This window comes from Taeniopygia guttata, chromosome 2 (genome assembly GCF_048771995.1).
Source record: "Taeniopygia guttata chromosome 2, bTaeGut7.mat, whole genome shotgun sequence".
Taxonomy (NCBI): domain Eukaryota; kingdom Metazoa; phylum Chordata; class Aves; order Passeriformes; family Estrildidae; genus Taeniopygia; species Taeniopygia guttata.
The window spans coordinates 72,515,815-72,541,249 of record NC_133026.1 but is presented as its reverse complement, the minus strand read 5'-3'; the positions used below and the strand labels follow the sequence as shown (position 1 = coordinate 72,541,249).

At 39.2% G+C, this 25,435-nt stretch overlaps 2 protein-coding genes across 3 annotated transcripts in view; one reads left to right on the top strand and one right to left on the bottom strand.

Moving 5' to 3' along the window:
• RBFA (ribosome binding factor A) overlaps positions 1-25,435 on the bottom strand; it is a 399,231-nt gene that overhangs the window by 143,123 nt on the left and 230,673 nt on the right. The gene's annotated exons all lie outside the window — the stretch shown is intronic.
• Positions 1-25,435, top strand: part of COL15A1 (collagen type XV alpha 1 chain) — a 122,437-nt gene that overhangs the window by 46,032 nt on the left and 50,970 nt on the right. For both annotated transcript variants that reach the window (XM_030265622.4, XM_030265624.4), the window contains exons 7-16: positions 257-369; positions 3,036-3,161; positions 3,742-3,768; positions 6,451-6,513; positions 10,250-10,327; positions 11,990-12,052; positions 13,816-13,941; positions 16,874-16,936; positions 19,009-19,044; positions 20,102-20,245. In XM_030265622.4, coding sequence (XP_030121482.2) covers positions 257-369; positions 3,036-3,161; positions 3,742-3,768; positions 6,451-6,513; positions 10,250-10,327; positions 11,990-12,052; positions 13,816-13,941; positions 16,874-16,936; positions 19,009-19,044; positions 20,102-20,245 — 839 coding nt within the window. The remainder of the gene's footprint in view (positions 1-256; positions 370-3,035; positions 3,162-3,741; positions 3,769-6,450; positions 6,514-10,249; positions 10,328-11,989; positions 12,053-13,815; positions 13,942-16,873; positions 16,937-19,008; positions 19,045-20,101; positions 20,246-25,435) is intronic.

The following is a 25,435-nucleotide window of genomic DNA, read 5'->3' as shown; positions in this document are numbered from 1 at the left end:
CATGATGATGCGATACAGTCCTTGACATTAAAATAAATATGTTTTGTAATTTTACTCTCTCCTTTCTCTTTTTTTCTTTTCTTTTAAGATTTTCAGAGTTGTAAAGTGACTAATATTAATCTTTGGAATGTATTTTAGTCATAATCTGAATAATTTATTTTTTCATAAAACTTGCAGCATCTCTCTTTGATAAATACCTCTGGGCAGGTTTTGTTTTGCTCTCTCATTTATAAGTGATTATTTTCTTTATATTTAGCTGTCATGGAAACTGGACAAGGCAACAGTGAGTCTACCACTGTCACACAGAAAATGTTAAGAGAAGAAGATGGCTCTGGTGCTGATGTTTTGCCAGGAGTAAGCAGAGAGGAGGTCTGTATAATGGGTGGATCACATGCCTAATCTTTTAGTCCCAAGAACAGGAAAATATGGGCTTTGAAACATATAGCATTTGTAAGGCAGTGTGTAACATGAATTTCGTGTGATTCTACAAATTAGAATTACATAGGTCACCCATTTGGAATCCTGTGAGGTACTGGAATACTTGCCTTGTTTGTTGGTACACTTCAATATAATCATCTGGTGGTACATTTTTTATTGATTAACATTCCTACTTCAACAGCCACCACAAATTTTTTCTAAGCAAAAAATAAATAATGACCTTTCCTTCTTCTTGCCTTGAGACTCCTACACCAAAAGTTCATTCATTTTATTGCTTAAACCTACAGTAATGACAGGTTTTTTTGCCAGTAAACACACAGTGAAATAAATGATGGAAATTTAGAATAAAATTTCCACATTATGTGTGTTTAGTTCAAGTGTTTAAGGCTGCTTCTTGCAGGGTCTTCTTGCATTCCTGTGTTTACTATGGTAAAATATAGCAAGTGTTGAAATATTAAGTTAGCATCCATTGGAGCTGACATACAAGAAGTTTTAGTATTTGTTGGAGAGCTTCCACATATAATTCCTTTAACATTATCAAGCCTGCATGCATGTATTTTTAAAGCAGAAATTCTAATACTAGTTTATATAAGTAAACAGATAAACCAGATATCAGATTAACTATTACCTTTTTTTTTTTTCATTTTGGGCCATTTTTCTTAAATAAAAATTTGATATTGATTTAGAAATTGTGACACATTAAGCTTAAATCTGTTGTGACAAGTAGTTTTGCTGCTTACTGACCTTTATAAGTTTTCCTTAACTTTATTTCAATTTCTACATATTTTTTATTGCATAGACACCCAAGATTATTATATATTAAAATAATGACCAATCATTTAGAAAATAATAATTTTAAGGAGTTGTTACTGCCACTTCTCTCTCAGTTTTTGCTTGTACCCAGAGTTACTCCTGCCCAGGTGCAGAATCCAGCATTTGCTCTTATTTAGTTTCATGCTATTCATCACTGCTCAATGCTCCAATCTATCCAGATCCCTCTGCAAGGCCTCTTGTCCCTCAGGAGAGTCAGCAGCACCTCCCACTTTGGAATCATCAGCAAACTTGTTCATGGTGCGTTCAATTTCTGCATCCAGATCACTGAGAGATCTATTGAACAGAACTGGCCCTAGAATGGAGCCCTGAGGAACACCCCTGGTGACCAGTCACCAGCCAGATGTGGCCCTGTCCACTGCAACCCTTGAGCTCTGTCCTTCAACCAGATCTTCACCCAGTGCACCATGAACCCACTCATCCCACAGATGGAAAAGTTGTCCCAAAGGATGCTGTGATGGACAGCATCAAAAACCTTACAAAAACCCAGGGAAATTATGTCCACCTCCATCTCTTCATCCTTTATGTGGGTGACTTTACCACAGAAAGCTAACAAATTAGTTAAACAGGACTTTTGCTTTGTCAACCCAAGCTGAGTGTTCTTAATAAGTGCTGTGCTCTTTAAATGCTTTTCAGTGGTACTCAGCATAATCTTCTCCTTAATCTAGCCTGAGTTTAGGCTGATCTTCCCTTACACCCTTTTTGTAGACTGGAGTAACACTGATTATCTTCCAGTCAACAGGAACCTGCCCAGACTCTCAAGATCTTCGGCAGGTGATTGAGAGGGGTCCTGCCATACCATCTGCTACCTTCTTCAGTACTCTAACAATGAATCAAGAATCCTGTTATCTCATTCAGGCTATGATCTTTGCCCACAGTTTAACTAAATAGATTGTCTTCTAACACTTTTCCAGACAGGAAAAAAATCTGTAATTAGTCCAGATTAAAAGAAATTTGCTGATCTTTGGGACCTTTGCTTTTGGCAAAACTCAGAACAGCCTTTTAAAAAATCAGTTCCTTTGCTGAAAGCTGTCATCCTGTTAACTTGAAAATGCTTTGAGAGTTATTATATTTCATCCCTCCTAGCTTCATTACCTGCTAATGGGACTCAAAATATTTCATTGGTGTTTTAAAATGTGAGTAAATTCTAGTGCTTCTTTCAAAATGCAATACTGACTTACGTGTTTTGTTCTGTATACTGGTTTTTCATTTAAATATGTATTGATGTCCAAGCTTCATTCCTGGAAGGTTTTATTTTGTTCCTGGAATATTTGAATTATTCCTTTTGTTATTATTACTTTCTCTTGACCAAATACTAATGTTTCGCAATATTTTAGTCTTTCTGTTGTCCCTTCTCATTCTTTGTTACCATTGTTTCATCTTCTGCCACTTTTTAACCAATATGTAACCCTCCTTTGTTAGAGTTGTGGATCTTGGGGAAGTTGGCTAAAACATTCCAAAACATGTCTATCTTAACTCTTGCAGTTTTTTCTCTGACAGACTGAGTATGTGAAAACTATATTTTTTCAAACCTATACTATTGACTTGGACTGTGCAGATTTATGTAGATATTAAATTAGATCATGGTCATTTGCATCTAGGTAACCAGCTCAGAGAGCAACTTATTTGTAGATGCATGAATGATTTTTAACATGGATTGCCTTGAACAAAGCAAGAGTTATAGGAGAAAGGGAAGGGGATGGGGGCTAGAGAAATGGGGAAAGTAATACAACACATTTTTAATATTTCACATTTTAATTGCTCAGGGCCAGAAAGGTCAGGAAGAAGAGGATGGATCCACAGAGTCTCTAGGAGGGTCAGGAATAGATGTGGAAAATAAAGATCAAAGACCTCCTGAATCTCCTGGGAAACTTGGGCAACTTGGTCAGCCTGTGAGTATTTTCTCTCTGTTGAAAGAAAACATGTGTTTTAGAAAGGGTAATAGTGATCCATCACACATGCATGGAAACCTTGAACTGCACAGCCTTGCACACTGTCACCAGTTACACTTCTACTAGATGGGTTTTAGCCCAGCAGCTCAGGAGAATCCTGCCTGCACTGGCCAGGGGCAGGGGCCTGGTGACAACCATCAGAAAGCAAAGGCAAACAGCTGCTGTGCCAACATACAAATGTTCTCAGAGCAGCAATTCCACCAACTGCTTGGGCAGTACTGCAGCACACTCTCAGCTGTCACATTTGAGTGTGTACCAAGGTGCAGAATTCAGAGGCCTCCTTCAGTAGCTTCTCTATATCCAGGATATTTCACACTGATCCTTGTGATCCTTGTGAACCATCAGCGCAAGATGCATGAGATTAAAGAGAGGTGCACAATATCCCACTGTGTTTGGTATAGTTCTAGTCTGTCATTTTGTCACTGCATGGCGCATCTCAATTAATTAATTGCTTTAATCTTTTGTTACTTCTATGATACATTGTTTTATTTATCTTTCTAACAAAGATGTTCTATTTTAGGGCATTCCCGGTAAAAATGGACTACCTGTAAGTACTTTTTAAATGTATATTTTGGTTAACTGAATAAAACCACATTTTTTTATGAGGCTCTATTACATTGAGGCTTAAGCAGCAAAGTGTTTTCTTCATCTCCTCCCTTTAGAAGATAGTTCTGGTGTCATAGTTGACATCCTCAGGTTGTCAAGAGAGCAAAAATCCAGGTTTCTAAGAGAAATGTATGATTTCCCAGTTGCAAAGAAAGTAAGGCATGACATGGCATAAGCAGCTGTATCAGGAATTCAGCTCTGGTGAGGCTGGATTTTTTTGCAGAGAGGAATTTCAAAAGGGGACATACTCACTCCGTTTCTAGAGGGGTGCTTCATTGACCTTCCATAGACATATGCTTCCATGTTGCCTGCTCCTAATCTCAGCTGCAATTAACTTTGTGGTTAATTGAGAGTACTTTTGAGTTAGTTGAGATTTACCTCTCATCCCATTACCCTGGTGCAGTAATTCAACTGCATCTTCTGCTTCATCATTCCTGCTTTCCTTTCTCTGTGTTCCTCTACTTTACCCTTCTCTGTCATATCTGCTGTCCTCTTCCTGGGGTTTTTCTTACCCATCTTCTCCAGATAACTCCCACCCCTGGGTCGCTCCACCACAAGCTGCTGATAGCCTGCACATGCATCCTCACTGTGGGGTATTGCCCAGCAAAGCACACAAAAACAAACCCATGGCTGTCATATTCCCTGCATATCTCAGCTGCTGTTCTGTATCTGTCATCTATTGGTGTTCTGCTGCCTGGCTTCTTTGTTTCCTTTCTCATTTGTTTGTTGCTGTCACTTAGTGCATCTTTCTCCTCTCTAGGATCTTACCACCCAGAGGCTGTCACCATTCCCATGCCTGCTCCTCTTTTTCTATTCTAACATGTGCCATTGCTGGGAGCTTCCTGATCCTTCCTGCACCTGCTCGCTTGAAACTGGTGTGTTTTAAGATATTAAAAAAATAACTCAGTGGTCGTTCATGGGTTGCATTATTGAGCTCCTTCCTGAATGCTGCCTTCAGACACAGGTAGGCTTAAGGAAATGTAGCTAAGTTTGCAAATATTTAGCCAAAACTCAGGTTATGTGCCATTAGGGTGTTTCTGGACAAGAAGTTTATGTTTTATGTATTAACAGAAGTCTGACTACTTTCATACAGCATATCTTCAAAGAAAATTTTAAGAAACCAATACATCTTAAAGAAAATTCTTCAAATGTAATTCAAATGCTTCAAAACAAATTGTCTTCCTCTTGTGAACACAATTTGAATCTCAATCACAGACATTTTGTGACAGTGTCTTACATTTTTTGTAGTTGCTTTTTTGTCCAAGTGCATCTGGTTTCCAATCTTACATATACCTGTGCAATTTAACATTTGGTTTGATGGGGTTGCGCTCAGCAATTAAATTAGTGCATTCTACATTTATGTTGGTAATGTGTTTGTTACCTTTCTATGAACCTGCTAGCAGTTACTCTACAGGAAAAATCATCATAGAAAAAAAAAACATTCTTCAGTCTTGAGATACATTTTTCTCCCTAATAACTTTATATAACCCATCTTTAGGGCAGTCCTAAAACTTGTCTAGTAGAGTCCATAAACACAGCTGTTCAGATTCTGAAAATGCAAGTGGGAAAACACTATTTATTTGCCTTCTGAATATTTTCTTGAGTGTCCTAACTGAATTCAAAAGCAGCCCTATTTTATAATAGCACTAACTTTAAAGCTGATGGGAATTCTTTCTAGCCAATTAATGAGCCTCTATAGGAAGAGCATATGTATATTCTATGTAGGTGATATGAAGATGTAAAGAAGGGTAATTTGGAATTCATTTGACTGGTGAAGTTCAGAATGGAAAATGGGGTGAATCTAGTATACCACATTGCCAGTCAGAGGCATATCTTCAGGAAGGATACTAGTTTGTAGAAGTTGAATAGATTCAAGTTGGTTAAGAAAAAAAAGTTTTAGTAAATGATGGGAGCAGGCTTAAGTTAATGGTATGATTTTGTGCACTCAGAACAGCAGCTGGCAGTAGTGTGTTACAAATATTACAGTTTTAAAAATCCTTGCCATCAGTGCTGTGGCAATCCTGTTGGCACTCTGTCAAATCCAAATGCAGCCTGCAGGTGTTTCCATCTGTATCCTCCAAACAGGCTTCTCTTCTCTGTGTGAAGAGTAGATGTGGTGAGAGGCACATTTTTGGGCACTGCCAGGGGCATCCTATGCCAAGCCTTATACTTTCTCTTGTCACACTACGACATGAAATAACTCACACACGGATGCTAGATATAAAAGGGGAAAGAAAAGAACCCAAAAAGAGGATTTTATTTTCTGACTCCACTATATATAGAATAGCAAAAGTGACAGTGGATTGGAGGGTGAAATTGCCACCTCTCCAACCACACTGGTCAAACCAACAGTCCATCAATTCTCTCCCCCAACAAAGAAGAATGCAAAACAATCATTATTTACATGATCAGTGTGAGAAAATTCAGTATAAATATGTAAACATCAAAAAGCATAGAAAACCTTTAGAAGAACTTTAAAACTCTCAAAAGAAAAGGGCAACATCCTCCCACTGTACAAACCAAGAGTTAGAAAGAATCTAGCACCATTAAATCCAGCCTCTGCTGCTAAATGTTCAACTTACATGAAAGAAAATGTCTAATTTAAAAAAATATTTCCTTTTAGGGTAAAAATGGACTTCAGGGGTTGCCAGGACTGAAAGGAAAAGCAGGCCCAAAAGGTGAAAAGGTATGTGTTCTTTCACCAATCAATCAGATACAATTTATTCTTAGACGTGTATTGATTTGGTACACTCTGAGAGAGACATAAAGTACGGAATCACAGGAAGAATTTAAATATCCTACTGTTCATTCATGAGTGGCTGGATGGTACCATACCAGAATCATACGTATGTTTCAAGGATGTAAATAAACTTCAGCAGAAGAAAAAGTTGGGCTTTCACAGAAGAGCTAAGGAAGATGTATTGAACACTTAATAAAGAAAAGTCAATTGTTGTATATAACTGCTCTGGGCAACATACTCTACTGGCTAAGTGATTTAACAGAGACAGTATAATCATATTACCCTTAGGAAATGAACATAATTGAAATAAGAGTTAAACCATCTGAAGTAACAGCTTATATCTCTTCTGAGATGAAGTGAGATGTAATGGATTAATCTGTTATTAAAGTACATGTTGTACACAAAATTGACATACAGATAGTAAATCCAAGTGTCAAATTAATAATCTGTTGATTTCATCTGTTTAACAAACAATACAGACTTCATAAATTCACAAACATGACCCATATAAATCTCATCTATTCAGATTAGTTTGAAATAGTACAAAATAATTTCAAAGGTAAAATCAGTCTCCAGTACAGGAATCAGGTAAAGAGATTGCATGGCAGCCCCCCATCACTATGTCCAGCTGTAATAGAAGGATTTGCTGAGCACAGGGTTCTCATAAACTGTAGAGAAAGGAAGGCATGTGGGGCAGTCAGGGAACACCTCAGGTACATCATGATGGGGACATTCTTGCTCTCCTCTGGGACCTGTCTCAGGTACATGTTCACAAAACCAAGCAGCGTGGGAGACAAACAGGAGGATGTACAAGCCCATGCACAGTCACAGGGCTACCACCTCTCAAGGTTACTGAGACATGGTGGGGTGGCTCACAACAGGAGTGTTATAGTGTATGGATACAGGCCCTTCAGGAAAAATAGGCTGGGAAGGCAGATTATCATCAAAACACTCTATCAGTTGTCAACAGACATTACAGGCACATAAATGTTGTTTGACAATTAGCTTTTTAGGTTTCTTGCAAATCTGCTTTGGTCCTTCTTGCAACCAGAGTTATTTCTAGGATACTTGATACTGACATAAATAATGTGTAGGAAACCATAAAATCAGTCAGGATTCTTTTAATGAAAATAAATCAAATTGAAAAGATGCCAAAACTATGGCTATTCACATTTCTTCTATTTATAAGCAAAGTGCAAATCAGGAAATGCATTTTATTTTGCAGCTGCTAGAGCCACAGCTCCTGTTAGGTGACCATTCCAATCTTCAGCAGCAAGTGCTACACCTACGGTGCCAAAGGGAACAGGCCCAGAAACTGATTTGCTGATGGTTCAGACTTGCAGGCATGGTCCCTGACAATGCTTTGGCCTGTATCAAACAGATCTCACTCAGACATTGCATCAGTTGTTAATTGCTCCCAGTATGCTGCAAAATGAGATTGAGCATAGGCTCTGTACTCCTCCAGTGCATCCCAGTAAGCTTTTAGCTTTCAAATACTCATGCTGATGGATTTCAGTATATGTCTAAGGTTATTTCATGCAAAATTCACAAAAAAACTGTACTCAAAATACTAGATTTGAACATGCAGGGCTAAAAGGAGTCCCAGAGTCACGTACCTAAGCATTGTAGGCCCAGCCAGTCTGTTCCAGCTGACCTCACAACCAAAGACTATCCAGCCTTAGTTTGTTCATCAGAAGAGATATCAGAAGGAGAAAATTCTAGCAGCAGGAGAAGCAGCTTAGCTGCAGAGAGCAGAAGTTATATTGGAAAGGAAAATACTCTAGTAGCCTGTTTGTGATTACTTTTATGTCTACTTTAGTAAAGACATGTTAAACTTTGTTTTTCATTTAAAAATTGGACTAATATTTTCAAGGGACCCTTCAAAGAGACAATGTGAAGTTAGAAAAAGAGAGCTAAAAATCCTGACAATACATTCAAGACCACTGAGGAAAGCTTACATCTTCATATGCAGAGCTTTGTCTTGGCAATACTTTAAACAGACAGTTGCTGCAATAAAAACAGTTCAAACAAGAAAACACCTCTCTGATCCTCTTTTATACATGTGAATTATTTTTAAGTAATCAGCTGTTCAGCAAATTGTTTCAATATCCTAGTCAGTATTATTTCCTAGGCCTGGTTATGTTGGTAGGGTGACCAAAGCTTATAGAACACACAAAAATTCATAACTGTTATGCTGTCTAAAGATAGTCAGCACCTTTTCCAGTATAAAAATATCTAAATTTCAGGAACAGTAGTAGGATCCACCATCCTCTTTCTGGTTCTTCTAACTGAAAACAGAAAGCCAGGAATGAATGGGGCACTACCTATCAGTGGAGAGTGGGGAGCTACTGTCACTTTTCCACCATGGTCCATGTTCTGTGCAGAAGTACAGCCATGAGATGCTCCTTGGGAAGGGATACAGTCAGGCTTCCTAAAAATGGCCATGACCCAAATGTGATATCTGGGGGTTTTGTCTTCCTTGAAGTGCACACAGTGGAAGAAATTGCATTAAAGCAAGCACCAAACAAGCACTGCCAGGAACTAATGTAATAGTCATTGGAAAAAAGCGAGGATGTGTTAAAATGAATGAAGAGCATCTGTAACTGAACATGCTGGCAGACAGTGAAAATAGCCCCAAAGTAATTAAATACATTCTCTGTGGATATGACTGAAGTGTCACTATAGGAACCATTTCACAAAGCCTCAGGGAACAAAGAACTGAATGAATACATTTATCTAATGAACTCTCAGGCATAAAGAGCAAGTATCCAAAAGACAATTAAAAGTCAGTGTTTCCTGCTGTGTAACCAAATATGTGGATTTATAGAACAGAATTTAAATGCTCATAAGCCCAGATAGCAAATTGGCAGGTTAGAGGGTAAAGCACAGATCAGTGGAGGCAAAACCTTGACTCTTGGCTTGAGTGAAAAATACTGGGCTTGAGCAGGAAAATTATTAAAAGTCACAAACATCTTAAGCTGAAACAGTTCAAACTAACTTCAGCAAAATGTCAGAAGTGATGTAAGAAAGACAAATTTTAAGAAATGTTAGTAATTATGAGAGAAAATGACACATATTTGAACAGCATCTTTCACTGTGTTGGCAGTAGATAAAGGTCAACACACAGAAGAAAATCATGCTGTGGTACTATTGAAAAAAACATTAGAGAGTTTAGCAATGAAGTCAAGAATTTACAGATTGAATACCATGGTGTGACCACACTGACAACATTTTTTTCTGGTTTGGGTTTTTTTTTTTGTTGGTTTTTTTTGTTTTTTTTTGTTTTTTGTTTTGTTTTGTTTTGTGGTTTTTTTTGTTTGTTTTTTTTTTTTTTTTGGGTTTTTTTTTGGGTGGGGTTAGGGTTCATGTATAAGATGCCCTAAAAATGCAAGATCCACAGTTAAACCTTATTCTGGCAAGACATATGCACTGCCTAATGCTGTTAATGTTGCTTGTACATTTGCAAATTCATTACAGGAGTTAGAAAAGAAAGAGTTCTTTCTTCCATTGCCAATGCAAAGATCATGTTCTTTGGGAGTTTCTTAGAGATGAACGAAGTCCAACCCTGCTCATAGCATCTAAGCAGCCATTCTTGTGACTGGAATTCCACACAGATTGTAGCTAGCGCTTATAGTCTTTATATGGTTAAATCCTTGCTGATTCATCTTAATTCCCATTTCAGGGTGATCCTGGTGAGGGATTGCCAGGACCCCCTGGACTACCAGGACCCACAGGACCATCTGCTCCTTCCAGAGGATTAGTGAGTATTTGGGGCTCTCTGTCAATGAGCTCAGCTTGCCACAGAGGAATCCAGAACTAAATAGGAGGTTTTCTCTGGGAAAGTAGCCTGATTGTGACAGAGATAAACATGTTTTCTAAAACATTCATGCAGAAATGCAAATAAATGTCTGACTGAAGTGTGTGAATACTGTAAGCTACATAAACACCCAGTATTCACATTTTAAAATGTTGTTGGATGTGTGTGCTCTCCTGTGCAAAAGCAACAATATATGTGAGAACACAAAACAAAAATATCCACAAAAATGTCTTCTAAACTTAAATTATTAATTTCTTCCTGCTACTGAACAGAGAAGTGGCTTGACAGTCAGTTATGTTTGCTGTCATTAAATGCTAGAACACATACCAACATGATGACAGTGTTTGTATTTTGAAAGCTCAGTACTCAGACAATGTAAAAGAATTCGGAGCTTCGGATCCATCTCACTGCTGTACTTGGGCTTTTCTCACTATAACCACGAGGATACATGTGCATGCAGATAAAGAAGGAATCTGGCCTGAATTTTGGGTTCATGGTGTGACAGCTGATTTTATGCTTAGACATAGTCCATCACTGACACCAGTGGAAATCCTGGGATGGACTTTTACACAAAACCATCTGTCATACTGCGTATCGGAAGTGTTTAACAAGAGAGTTTGAAACATATTCTACTGGCCAAAATAGATTTTATGCTCCCCTGATTCTGGGTCTGCTAAATTAAGCCAATATATTTCTGCAGCATAAAAAGAGATTAACAGTGATTCTTCTGCACTACTGAGCCTGCACTGATGCTGACTTCAAGAGACCAGCAGGACAGCTCCAAATCCCTAGGAAAAGGTGCTCCAGGCCAACACTTTTACCCAGTCAAAGGCCACTTCTATAAATGTAGCAGGGAACACCAAGTGCTTCGTTGCCTTTACTTTCTTGTTCTCTGTGACAGCAAGTTTCAAGGCCTTTTAATCTGTAGTGAGGTGGAAGAAGTCTCAGTGCAGCCAAGGAATGCATCCTTAACACCAAGGCATTTGAAACTTTACCTTTGGTACTATGGTAACTTATTCAGGTAGTACTTCTCTCTGTGCTTTTCTTTGTAGTCTGCAAAATGTACACAGCTATGAAACTCGCCAAGAACTAAGCATTAAGGTATTATTTCAACAGAAGGTTTTGTAAAAGGCTTCAGTATATTGATTTCTCTTTATAAAAGTCATCTTTTTGATTCCAGTTGTAGGAATCTCAGAATTAGGCTTTTTAAAGGAGGGGTACATTGTAGGAAAATGGGGTTATTGGTAAGATCTGCATTTTAGGATATTCTTAATGGTGACAGGTACCTCTCTGAAGTTAAAATGTGTCTGAGATATTACTTCAGTTCAGTTAAACTGTCACATGGCATGTGTGTCCTGCAGGACAGTTATCACTGTGCTCATAGAGCACCTGCAGGTAAAGACAGTGCTCAGTGACTACAAAAGAAGATGGTATGAAACACCAGAAACATAAGTGAAATGGTTTTGTTGTATTATAATTTATTTTATGAGTGACAGACTGCTGTAAGGATATTGATGATAGATGTATTTCCAGTAAATGTCAAGTGATATTTGTACTTGTCATCTTTAGAAGCAATAATTTAAAATGGAATTCTCCTCATTTCAGAATAGACTAGAACCTGAAGAATTGGGTTCTGGAGATTCTGATAGAGAGACAGAGATTTTAAGGGTAAGCAAATACTGACATTTCTCATGATAAAGAGCTTTATTTTACTCATGCAGGTTGTAGAACTTTTCATAATGCAAGTTTTATACATGATAAATTTACAGCATCCAGAAAGTGTTTGTAGGGTTGCATTTCAAGGTCAGAAAAGGGCTAAACGTGTGTGAGTGGGGAAGAGGTACAAGACAAGAGGTGGCCACCAAAGAAATAATGCAAGAAATAACGGCAAATGCTTCCAATCTGACTATGAGAAAACAGTAAAGAGGAGAGAGATGGGAATCATAGATTCATGGAATCATAGAAAAACCTAAATGTCATTTTGTTCCAGCCCCCCTGCCATGGGCAGGGAAACCTTCCACTAGATTAGGTTGCTCAGAGTCCCATCCAACCTGACCTTGAACATTTCCAGGGATGAAGTATCCAACAGCTTCTCTGGGCAGCCTGTTCCAGTGCCTCACTACCCTCACAGTAAAGAATTTATTCCTAATACCGAATTTAAACCCACCCTCTGACAGATTGAAGCCACTACCCCTTATCCTGTTACTACAGACCCTTGTAAACAGCCTCTCTCCTGCTCTTTTGTAAGCCCCTCTTAGTCAGTGGAAGGTGTTATATGACCCTAGTCTTTGCTTTTTTTAATTTGGAGTATCTGTGCTAAAAAAAAATAAGTGTGTCTGTATGAAATATCTTATGGTGCAGCTTTCTGGTGAACTGAACATCAGTAACACAGCACCTTTCTGAGTTCATTATGGTTCCTATGAACTTCAGAGTGCTATAGCACACTGGAGGCCTCTGCTTTACAACACAACTAGTGATATTTTTCATTCTCTCAGACTGGTTTCTGACTCAGGACTCCTGTTTTTTCTTTTTACTCAAAAGTGCTTAATACCTTATTCCCAAGGCCTTTCAGGAGTCAATTGCCACATGCTGAAAGTTAGCTATCTTGCCTAATTTAGGAGCCTCTTCAGATGCCCTTTGTAGGTAACAAGATAGGTGAGTTCCCTTCAGAAGACTGTATTTACTGCACTGAAAATCCAAGATGACCCTCTTCCAGATAGAATCCTGTTCATGGCCCTAAGTCAGAATTAAAGATTTCCTGACTTATAGTGCCATAGCCCAAAAATTCAAGCTCTCAGTCCCTGTCTGCTAATGCAGCCTGTAACACGGGTGGACTTGGACATGAGAGAGAATATTTGCAAATGTACTGTTCCTCCTAAAATAACATTTCACTAATTTCATTCCATTAATTCAATTTAAATACCTCTGCTCATGTCCATGAAGGATCTTTAGAGCAGAGGCCAGTTTTACAACATTATGCAGGTCTTGACCATGAGTAGAGATTCTCAGTGCTCCAGCAATAACATGGAGAAACCCTATGAAACAGCAGAGGAGAAAAAGCAACCACTTCCTTCTGTACAATAATGGTTTCTTTATGGTTAGGTCTTTTATCATTAGGTCGATCCTTGGGATGTGTCTGAGATCTCTACTGCCTTACAGAGAGCTGACACAAAATTTTTTGATTTTCAGTGTTTCTATTTCAATGCTATGAGGCAGCACAGTTCAGAGAGAAAGGGTGAGGGAGGTCAGCGTGACCCTATGTAAGGGCATATCTGGGAAACTAAAACTGGTTCTTAGTGAAACAGAAGTGGGGTGGAAACCCCAGCTGAGTTTTATGAGCCCAAACACTCTGTGTGAACTTTTTCCTGTTCAATGTATATAGAAATTAACCAGGCTAGGAAAATTTCTAACACTCCTACTGATTTATCCAGGGTCTTCCGGGGCCACCAGGCCCTCCAGGACTGCCTGGTCTTCCAGGAAACCCAGCACCTGATTCAAGTGTAGGACCTCCTGGGTCACCAGGAGAAGATGGAGCTTCAGGGGAGCCAGGCCCTGCAGTGAGTACCCTTTTGTGCACAAAGCTTGAATTTTACGCAAATTTATTAAAAAAAAAAAAAAAAAGTCTTGTTAGCCAAAACACAGCACTAATGTCCATTTGACAGAAAGATACTGGTGGACCTGGACTGGAATAAATAAAAATTAAGAATGCTTTTGCCAACACTGAATAAGATTAAGTATCCGTTTTCCTGTGGTGCTTTCAGGAAAATGAAGTTTGCTAAATTACTTATATGAGTTTCAGGGAATTTGCAAAATAAACTGAATTTTCCTCTTTCCTCTTCCATCCTTTTCTTCAGCTAGGTAGACACACTTATTCCTCTGGACATGTGAAATATAATTCTGCCGTAAAAAAAGTTGCTAAAGTTTGACTTGCAAGTAAATTCTCAGTAAAGTGGTTTTTTCAGTGAAGAAAATAAAATTTTTTTAGCATTAACAGCTCTGAGAATCCTCTCTGGAACTATGAGATTGGCTCAGTTGTTTGGAGCATGGTGCTAATGAAGCCAAGGTAGTGGGTCTGATCTCTGTGTGGTCCATTCAGCTAAGAGCTGCACTCAATGATCCTTTCCAATTCAGAACAACCTCTGTTTCCATATATTTACTAATGTGGTTCCCTTATGCCCTACCAACCATCTGCCAGCAGCACTGTTCTCAGGGCAAGATTTGTCCTGTACATCAGATGACCTCCAAGTGAGTCACCATTTCTGTACCTGACAAGGTGAGGTTAGCATATATCAAGGAATTGTACAGGTGACAGGTGTTAAAAAAGAGATCTCACTATATCTCAGCTGTCTTGGAGGGAGGTTTATTTGAGGACAGCCAAGCTGGGAGTGCATGTAAAATCTAAAAGGTGTTAGGCCATCCAGGTAGAAAGCAGCATCTCTTGTGCAGAAAGAAATTAGGTACCTGAAAGTCTTAATATGGGATTCAAGAGTCAAGTGCATGGGAAGCCAAGGAAATCCATTATTCTCTGCATCTACTGATTGTTATATGGATGGCAGTATAAAATTTTAAAAAAGTCTGAAATGCTGTCCAGATTTCATCTAATTGTCAAACTCCCAACACTCTTTATTTTCTGAATCCAAGACAGATCAAATTGTATTGAGGATTAAAAATGTAATTTTAAGAAAATACATTGGCAAGTCTTATAAAAAAGACAGTCACCCTAATGTTTTATTTACTGCATTTGATAAAGTGCAGTGTTAGATTAAAAGGTTCTCTATAACACCTTCTTTCAATTAAAAATGTACCTTCAACTTTCCTGACTGTGGCTGTTATTATAGCTTTAGAATATAATGTAATTCAAATGGTCTAGGATACAGTACTAAAATTTGCCATAAAAGAATAATGTAAAAAGGAATTAAAATAAAATAGAGAAATAAGCATTGATTTATCTTTTATTTTTAAAGATGAGTGTATTCCCTCTTGTGTAATTTGGGATTTCACAGGCAATAACATGAACTTGCAGACAGTCAATTTTCTGATGCAACACAAATCGTTGTTTCAGGATAGTTCCTGGGAATAAAAAAGTAGAAGTTAGATGTTGATAAGACTACTAAAGAACATTTTCAGAAGAATCAGTCCAGGACAAATCATGCTAAAATGCAATATGAAAATGTTTGAAACATCCTGAAAATATTTTTTATTGTTCTCAATATTAAAAAAAAATCAATTAGTTACTCTATGACTTACAATGCATCCAAAGAGCAAAACCGGTGGGGCCTGGGGAGTGGGGGAGGGAGAGAGCCAGAAAAATGAGGCTTTGTGATAATTCTGAAAACATCAGGGGGAAACAATATTTTCTGTCTCCTTTGCTAGCCATTTATATACTTCCCCAAAATAGATGAATCAATAAATATTATTAAAGATCCCCAGAGGCCAGAATACACCCCTGTAAATGGAGTCAAAGGCTTTCAGAGCCCAATTTTTAAAATGTAGGCTGTGAAATATGCCTGTTACCTTTCATGCATGTCCAGTTACTGTGGCCTGGACTTCAATATTTGTACAGATTTAATGGTTGACCTTACAAAGCCAGTGTTTCCCAGCCTGCCTGCTCACTCAGATGCACACAGGATATAAGTCATGGATACAACACCAGAAACTGGGTGGAGAACTTAATATATACTTTTCAAGGCAAAATTAAAGTGAGGTTCATGAACAATATGAGCGCCATCAATCAAAGCAAAGCAGCAGCGCCTTTTTCTTCTGCAGAAGGACTCTTTAGGAGTGCTGCCCCTGAAAGCGTAGGAATGTACTTCCAGGCTCAGCTACCCAGAGGCTCCTGGCAAAGTGAGTCTGAATAAGCCAAGTACTGCCCCATATGGCGAGCTGAGGCCCAGTCTCATTGCTCCCGTGTGAGGATATCAGTGGAGTTTTATGAATCAAGACCTCTGTCAACCTACAGGCTTTTCTATTTGCAGTGACAGCACAGAAGTCTCCTGTTTGATACCATTCCCTCCATATCACAACTGCTTTTAGTGATTTGGCCACACAGAAACCCTGGCCACTGATTTTGTCAATACCAAGGTTTCCTCAGCTGGGTCTCACCTAGCACTGACATTGACAAAAGTGTGGATAACTGAAGTGCCTGAGGATTTCAACCCCATCATGTCTTTCACAATGTTGTCAAAACCTGCTCGGATAGCATTACAATCTCTCATGCTAAGGTTGTATTTACAATATGCTGGGTTTTCTTTTTGCTTATTATTTTATGATTGTTGTATATAGTTTTCTATTAAAATATATTAAAATACTGGTGTAATACAAAGCCAAACTCTCAGAAGACAAGAAATAGAAGTGTTAAAACTTAGTGGTAGGAGATGCTACACATTACTCTTTCATAATGCTGTAGCATTAGTTGGTCCCTAATACTTAACATGTTCTAGAAATCGAGCTCTCAAGTGGCACCTGCTTTAGATTTACTGTCATCTACAGGGCCCTCAAGGTCCTCCTGGTTGTGATGGAGTGGTTGGCCCACCAGGATGGAAGGGAGAAAAGGTGAGTTAAATGTTGTCTTGCTCCTACTTCAGTGGAAAATCTTTGTCAATTCTAGGCCATAAAAATCATAAACTGTTGTCCCTGCAACACAATAGCATCTGGCTTCAGTATTTTTTAATGGAATCCAGATACAGATGGCTTATTAGAGCACATCTCAAAAGGCATATTCAGAAATCCAGAATTTCCTATTGGCTATTGTCTCATTTTCTGAAGCATACAATATTCAATATGCAGTATGAACTACTCCGTTGTGATTTTCCACTCAGAAAACAGTAGTCACTGGGCTCAGACAGGTGAGTCTGGAGGGGGAAAGAGAGAACTCCAGTTAGCCCAGCCTGGCACAGAGCAACAGCACATTATATACGGGGAGAAGAGTCTGAAGGAGCACAGACCATTTAAATTGGCAAACAAGAGACAAAGTCATGGCCTACACTGGCTGGACACCAGATACCCACCAATGAAAAGCTGATGGGTCAAGACAAGAACAGAAAGATCACTTAGCAATTACTATCACATGCAAAACAGATTTGACTTGGGGAAATTAATATAATCCATTGCTAATCAAAACATCATTTGAGCACCATTTTTTTCTACCCTACTTCAAGAAGGATGTGAAGAAAACAGAGGCAAAAGCTAGAAGACAATTTCATCCTCTAGTGAGCTTCAACAACACACCTTATACATAAGAACTCAAAAGTAAATTCCCAAGTGTACATTTTAAGCTCACCTGCTGTAATAGAAATGAAAAGGCAAGCCTTAAATGGCCAGAATATTGATTTATTTTTATCTATAGAGGCTGGAGGTTCTGAGTTGTGATATCAAAAGCCTGAGGCTGGTAAAAGTGCAACACACATGGGAACCAGGAGCCATGCAGAAAGTGTGTTACAAAGCAGGCACCTGAAACCCGTGTCCATTGTAATCACTGGTGTGTGTTTTACATAAGGGAGCCTAAGAGCAGAAAGAAGTCTAGCTGAAGTAAACTGAACATGAATTACATACTATAGGAGGAGATTGATGGGGAAAGAGAAGCAATTTAAGATAATTTTTTTTTTAATCATAATCTTCTAGGAAAGGGCTACAATATTTTGCCTCACTGAATCTGTTTGCTGCATACTGTATGTTTGATAAAAATCAATTAGAATTTAAGCACTATGTATCTGCACCTGTTCAATAGAAGGAAGAATATTTTTCAATTTTTTACGAATTTTTTTCTGAAAGACTTGATTTAATTTATATTGCAGTATCTGTTTTGTTCTTTATTCCAAAATAATCCAGAGAAGATAACAAGAAAGAAACAACAGGATGCACTGAAAGTAAATTCAGTTTGCTCATCAAGTGACATTTGACATGGAGTTTAGCCACTGCTTTTAGAAAAAAAAACATGATCATATTACTCCTGGTGCTTACTCCTTTTTTTCAGACTTTACTCAAGAAATATTTCTGCTGAGTGAGTAAGGACAGGAGCTTCCCAAGATAAAAGTTATTCCACTAGGTCCAGAGCAATTTTGAAAATAATTATTGGCGTACATTATTATTGTCTTTCTGTCTGTTCCATGAAATAGAAATGGAAAATAAAACAGTATGCAAGTAAAGTGTATAAAGAAAATATTGATAAAATCTTGATTGTAGTAGAGGAACCTTAAAATCTTCCTAGTCATCACATCCGAAGTTTGGAAGGGTGCCCTGGACAACTTGAGTGGGAGCAGTTTCCAGTTCTGTTATAGCAAATAAGGATTTTGACATTTATGTTCAGAAGCATGAGGATGTGACTTTCAATGTTTAATTTTCTGTCCTCCAAACCCTTAAAATCTGCAGCAATAATTGAAATACAAGATTGAGTCCAGTCAGCATACCAGATCAGAGCTATTGTGTTATTGTAACTCCTGAACTGCAGATTGTTTTCTTTTTTAACTGAGAGGTTTGATGTTTCAGATGAAGGGCTTCATGTACAGGACATCAAATTAAACAATACAGAAATCTGTGGGTATTTGTATTAAGGAAAACTACCATAAATATGCTTTTCTTATGCAATGGTCTTTTTCTAAGTATTTAGAATTCATTTTCTTTTACAGGGTGATCAAGGTCTGCCTGGTTCTGCTGGTCCAAAGGTAACAAAAAAGTTTTTTTATAGAATGACAGTAAGACTGTGATACAGCACATTACTGAAAAGGGCTGAGAAATCTCAGAGACTGTATTGTGTAACCTGATGAAGTGAGCAAACCTGGTTTTTCATCTGGCCAGTATGCTTCCCTATGAAGTGTCGTGTAGTCACGTAACCTTGGCTGGACACAGCTCTATCACTCTCTTTCCAAGTGGGACTGGGGAGAGAGAATAAAATGGAAAACAACTTGTAGGTTGAAATAAGGCAGTGTTTCTAAAGCAATAAGAAAGTAAAAGTTTATATGCATATAAGCAAAGAGAAAAAAGTTTAATCTCTACTTCCCATCAGTGAGTAATGTTCAGCCACTTCCCAGGAAGCAGTTACTCTGGAAGGCAAATACTATAAAACAACAAATGCCCCCATTCCTCCTCTCTCTCATAGCTTTTATATCTGAGCTGATATCATATGGTATGAAATACACCTTTGGTTAATCTGGGTCAGCTATTTTTACCTAGTTGTGTCGCCTTCCAGGGTACTGCCCACTCCCAGCCCACTTGATGGGAGGAGGATATGAGAAAATTGTTAAAGTGGCAGCACTGATGGTGTGCCAGTGCTGCTGCAGGCAAAACACTGGTGTGTTGTCAACACCTTCTGGCTACCAATGGAAAGCACAGCACTGTGAGAGCTGCTCTGGGGGAAACAAACTCCACTTCAGCCAGAACCAATGCAGGTGACCAATAGGTTGAGAGAGGTGATATTCCCTCTCTACTCTGCCCTCATGAGAGCCTACCTGGAGAGCTGTATCCACCTCTGGGACCTTTTGGAACAAGTCCAGGGGAGGGCCATGAACATGATCAGTGGATGACTGCTTCCTGGAAAAGTTCAAGGCCAGGCTGGATGTGGTTTTGAGCTATCTGGTCTAGTGGAAGGTGTCTCTGCCCATGGCAGAGGACTTGAAACTTGGTGAGCTTTCCAACCCAAACCATTATGTGATCCTGTGAAACTACTTATTTGCCTTTACTTAGATATATTCAGTATATCAATAGTCTGAATTTTTATTTTAGGGTGATGCTGGAGTTACTGGATCAATAGGCCCTAAAGGAGAAGCTGGTCCTATTGGGTCTCCCGGAAAACCTGGACCACCTGGGCCTCCTGGGCCTCCTGGACCTCCTGGACCACCAGGACTAAGTTACGGCATGGGATTTGAGGTATGTCACTATTCCGAAGTTTGTTTTAAGTATGGATATATTTCCTCCAGAGGAAAGACAGTGTCATCACCTGTATATTTCACAGGTATTTAAGTCTAGATTGATAAGAAAGTAATTTGTTCTAGACTGAAATTTGCCAAGGAGTGTAAATACAGAGACATATGTTGATCATTTCTGACCTCATGGTCTGTTCTTCTTAGGACAAAAAAGTTATACTGGAAATATAATATTGCAGATGTTACTTTTTCTGCTTCTGAGAATAGTACCTTCATCACTTAAAAATATGAGATCAGGCCAGCTCAAGATGAATTTTACATATTATTTGAGAACTACTCATTTGGATAATGTTGGTGGAGCAGAAAGTGGCTTTGCAGTAAAGAAAGGCAAGGGAAGAATACCCAGGTTCAAGAACTAGGGGTGCTGCATTAACATCTTTGTGAAGAGAGGCCACAAAAGTGTCAATATCAATATTCCTATTTGTGTCTTCACTTTTTTCTTCCTTTTCTTCCATGTATTTTCCAATTCTAATTTAGCTGCGTGGCTCAACAAAGTCTTTCTAGAGTTTTTTTATGTCACAGGATATAATAGAGTTTGCACAGCAACTCAGGGTAGTCTCATCAGAGAAGTAAGAATGACTGACCAAAATTACTGGCCCTCTGTAGAATGGCTGTAGTAAAGTGGTGGTGTAAAGTGGTTTCCCTACATGTTTCTCTTAGTATCTACCCCAACCTTTCTGTATTTTTTCTTTTTTTTTACTCTACAGACTCTTTGAAGTGTCACAGATGTGACACTAATGCTTGTTTAGAGGCCTTATTTGCTTTCTGATGTCTGAATAAAGAATATTGTACTATATACACTACTGGTTAATAATCTCACTGATGTCCGTGAATTTCAATGGACAAAAATCTCTTTAGCAGTTCACAAGTTCTTAATTGCCAGCACTGAAATGGTTAGCAAGGAACAACTTGAAGACTAGACAAACAGTCCTTTGTTTTGTCTTAGGCACACTACACTGGTACACAGTCTCCTCTGAATAAAAATCAAAATAAATATCAGTAAATATTTGTCTCAGAATGAGTTAAGGACCACTGGCAAGTCACATCTTCATCCCAGGCCTGGTCTGAGTAGTTTTAGCCCAGAATGATGGCTTCTCTGACTTACAGTCATCTTCTGTGACCTGTGAGGACCCGTTTAAGAGATTCTCCACTTTTCCCCATTAGCACTATTTCAGTAGAAGGCAACGTGCCCTTATTATGTCACGAAAGAGTTCTCCTGAAATTATGTGCTTAGGATCAAGCTCTGCCACTTTTAATACCTGAATCTCAGAGGAGCAAACTTGGCAGATAATCAGGAAAGCGTGAAAACTGAGACTCCCTGCTTTTATGGATACAAATGCAGAAGGATATGAGCTCTAACTGCAGTAACAGTATCTTGACTGGCTTCATCTTGAACTTTATGTAGTCAAAAAAATTGGTATGATTGTCATTTCCCTGAGAGGAATACTACTTTAAAGAGACTTACTAGCTGTGGCTGATCTTTTGGATGCCCACCCCTCCCATCTGTTGAGGCAGCACCGTGGTCTGCCAGTTTGTTAGGGTGACACTACCTTTTGGCTGGCAGTCTGTTTATTGCTGTAAGGCTGTTTCTGCAAAATACTCCTGTTAGCACTTGTTAGCATCTGTGATCAGCTATGTGCAAAAACCAAATGGCATGGTGTTTGCTGGCACTTGTGCTTGCCAAAAGAACAGTTTGAGCTGCAGAAGGTACCTGGTAAACCCATTAAAAACATGTAGATGTCAAAAGAGACGATGTGTGATATAAAGTAGGCATCAAGCACTCTCTTAAAGGGAAAAACAGACTGGCACAGTGCAGTCAAGGGAAAGGGCCCAGAAACACAGTGTGGTTTACCCTCCTCAGTGAGAGTTTGATTAAACAGGCCAAAGAGAATATGGGGAGATTTTTGTGTTGGTATTTGATATACTGATAGCTGATGGAGGAGCAGAATGAAAGTCTGAATAACATTAAATCAATCTCAGGTGAAGTTGCACAAAAGATCTCTCACCTTGGTCCCCCAAAATGAAGGACCTGATTCCAGATGTACATTTCTTCTGCTTCCCCTACTCTTGTGGAGTTGGCAGAAAAGGTCAGAAGAACAAGATCTCTCTTTTCCAGTGCAGTCAGATCAGATAATGTTTTCCATACCTTTGGTGTTAAGCTGTCATTCAACAGTAGCTGAAGGTGAGGTGTTTTCATTGGTTGCTTGATTTCAGGCTTTCTCCTAGTAATGGTTTTAACCTGGTCAAAATCTGTGGTTGGTACAAGTGTATGTGACCAAGTGAAGCCCTTCAAAAAGGATGTGCCTGTACAGTCCCATTCCTGTGTGGAGTGTTTGAGCTTATCAGTGGCTTCAGGGGGTGCTGTGGAGAAGGCCTGCCTATGGTGTGAACAGGTGAACAACCTCCTTTCGCTGGTGGTCGAGCTTAAGGATTAAATTGAAAGATTAAGGAGTATCATGGATAGTGAAAGGGAAATAGACTGGTGAAGTTCAGTCCTCACATCTTTAAGAGAGGCCCACCAAGAGTCAGAGGACTCCTATGCCTCTCACTCTCAGGAAATAGTGTAGGAGTTTAGAGTATCATTTTGGTTGTTTTGGATGATTTGAGCTTTTGGTAAAGAGTTTAGGAATTTCGGTAGTAAATTTAAAATACATGTGGATTTGGTTTTAGTTTATGGGAGAAGTTGTTAACTTTATATGAGTAATTACAAGTAAAAAGGGTTTGAATAGTGTAATAGAAAAATTGACACAGGGTGGAAAAGTAGGATTTTTTAGAATGAAATTATGGGGTATAAGATGGAGGAATTTAGGCATGCCCTAGCTTCTTTTTCTTTCTTCTTGTCCTCTATGTCTCAGTGTGATGGTGACACTTTTCTATTAGTTTAGGATAGGGACACCTTGTTTAACGTAGATTTTTAAATATTAGTAAAAGAACTATAAACATGGTACACGTAATTTTAGGTATATAATGTGGGAGATGCCTGGGGTGGGAAAGAAACTGCCATGGCTTCTGTACTAGCTAGACCTCAGCAGGTCAGAGAGAACCTATTATAGATAAGAAAAAATAAACAACCTTGAAGACTTGACTTCACACATTCCAGACCTCTTCTTCAGTGGCCGGGCTAAGGAAGAAACGACTTTCACACTGCTAAAATCTTACCAAGTGACCTTGACAGTTTTGGCGTCACTGGGTGGGCACGAGCTCACCAAAAGTGCTAAACATCAGACCCTAGCCAAAAAGAAAACTCCCTGAAAAAGACAGCCTAAACCCCTACAGAAAGCAAACTTCTTCAAACTCAACCCGGAAAAGAGAAAATCCAAAAACCTTAGGTATTCTCCACCTGTTATCTGCTGGCCAGAGACCAAAAAAGCTTCCAGACTGATTTTGCAGATGACACAGCTATTAGTGGGACCAGTCAAAACGAAGAACATGGGGGGGGCCTGTTCCCAAGACCAACTTAATATCTTATCCACGATAAAGAATGTGGCAGCCACTTATCCTGTGACTTTAGCCAACAGGGAACTCAAAAATCTTTTGCAATAAGTCCGTTCTAATTACCCACACACTGAGACCCTTGTGATTTTTTGAGCCAAGATTTTAGAAAGATGTTAATCTACAATTATATCATATAGCAACACAAAAAGACAAAATAACTATAAAACTTCTCGCTTCATTGAGAACCATGCTAGAAGCAATTTTAAACAAAAAATCCGCAGAGTTGACTCCCACAAAAAAAAAAAAATTTCCATCTTACAAAAAAAACCAACAAAAAATACACCCACCAAAGAAGGGTGGGGCAAAAAACACCATACAAACTACAAACAACAAATAACCCTAAAAAATCAGGGGAGGGAACAAAACCTAACACCAATCAAAAAAATACAAAAGTATCATCAACCAATAAATCTCCTCAGGGAGCACCTGGTAGATGAAGGGGAGTGGAAATGTGTCCCTGCTCAGGGAGGTGATAACAAAAATACTTCCTGCCCCCCCCATCCCCTAGCCAGGTACCACTTCAGAATAGGTATGAGGCCCTGTATCTAGAGACCCAGCCAGATGATTTAAAAGAAAAATATCTACCCAGTGAGCCTCCCAGTTATGACTCATCTAAAAAACAGATTACCAGCTCTAACATCAAGAAGAAAGGAAGGGTAATCGTAGTGGGTGATTCCCTTCTGAGGGGAACAGAGGGCCCTGTATGTCGACCGGACCCGTCCCACAGGGAAGTCTGCTGTCTCCCTGGGGCCCAGGTACAAAATATCACTGAGAAACTTCCTAAGCTAATTTAGTCCTCTGATTATTACCCACTGCTGATACTCCAGGCTGGCAGTGATGAGATTGAAAAGAGGAGCGTCAAGGTGACTAAAAGGGACTTTAGGGCCCTGGGTCAAGTTGTTGATAGGACAGGTGCACAGGTAGTGTTCTGCTCAGTCCCATTGGTGGCAGAAAAAAACTGCTAAAGAAAGAGGAGAACTCACATCATTAACAAGTGGCTCAAGGGTTGGTGTCATCGGCAAAATTTCAGATTCTTTGATCATGGGGCAACTTTTACAGCATCTGCTCTACTGGAATCAGACAGGATACATCTCTCTGTTAAGGCCAGAAGATTTTTAGTTCATGAACTGGCAGACCTTATTGAGAGGGCTTTAAACTATGTCTGAAGGGGGAAAGGACGCATCTGTGCTGTCTGGAAGCAGGCCCAAGGGTGGTAAGACTGTGTCAGGGGAGAAATCAGTAGCCCAGCTGAGGTGCATGCATACCAATGCACACGGCATGGGTAACAAACAGGAAGAACTGGAGGCCATGGTGCAGCAGCGGAGCTATGATGTAGTCGTCATCACAGAAACGTGGTGGGATGACTCACATAGTTGGAGCACTGCACTAGATGGCTACAAGCTCTTCAGAAGAGACAGAAAAGAAAGAAGAGGTGGAGGGATGGCTCTTTATATTAGGGAAGTTTTGGATGTCATAGGTATTGAAATTAATGACAATGAAGTTGAGTCCCTATGGGTAAGAATTAAGGGGAAGGCAAACAAAGCTGGCATCCTACTGGGAGTCTGCTATTGTCCACCCAACCAGGATGAAGAGGTGGACAGCTTATTCTATAAGCAACTGAACAGTGTTTCAGGATCAT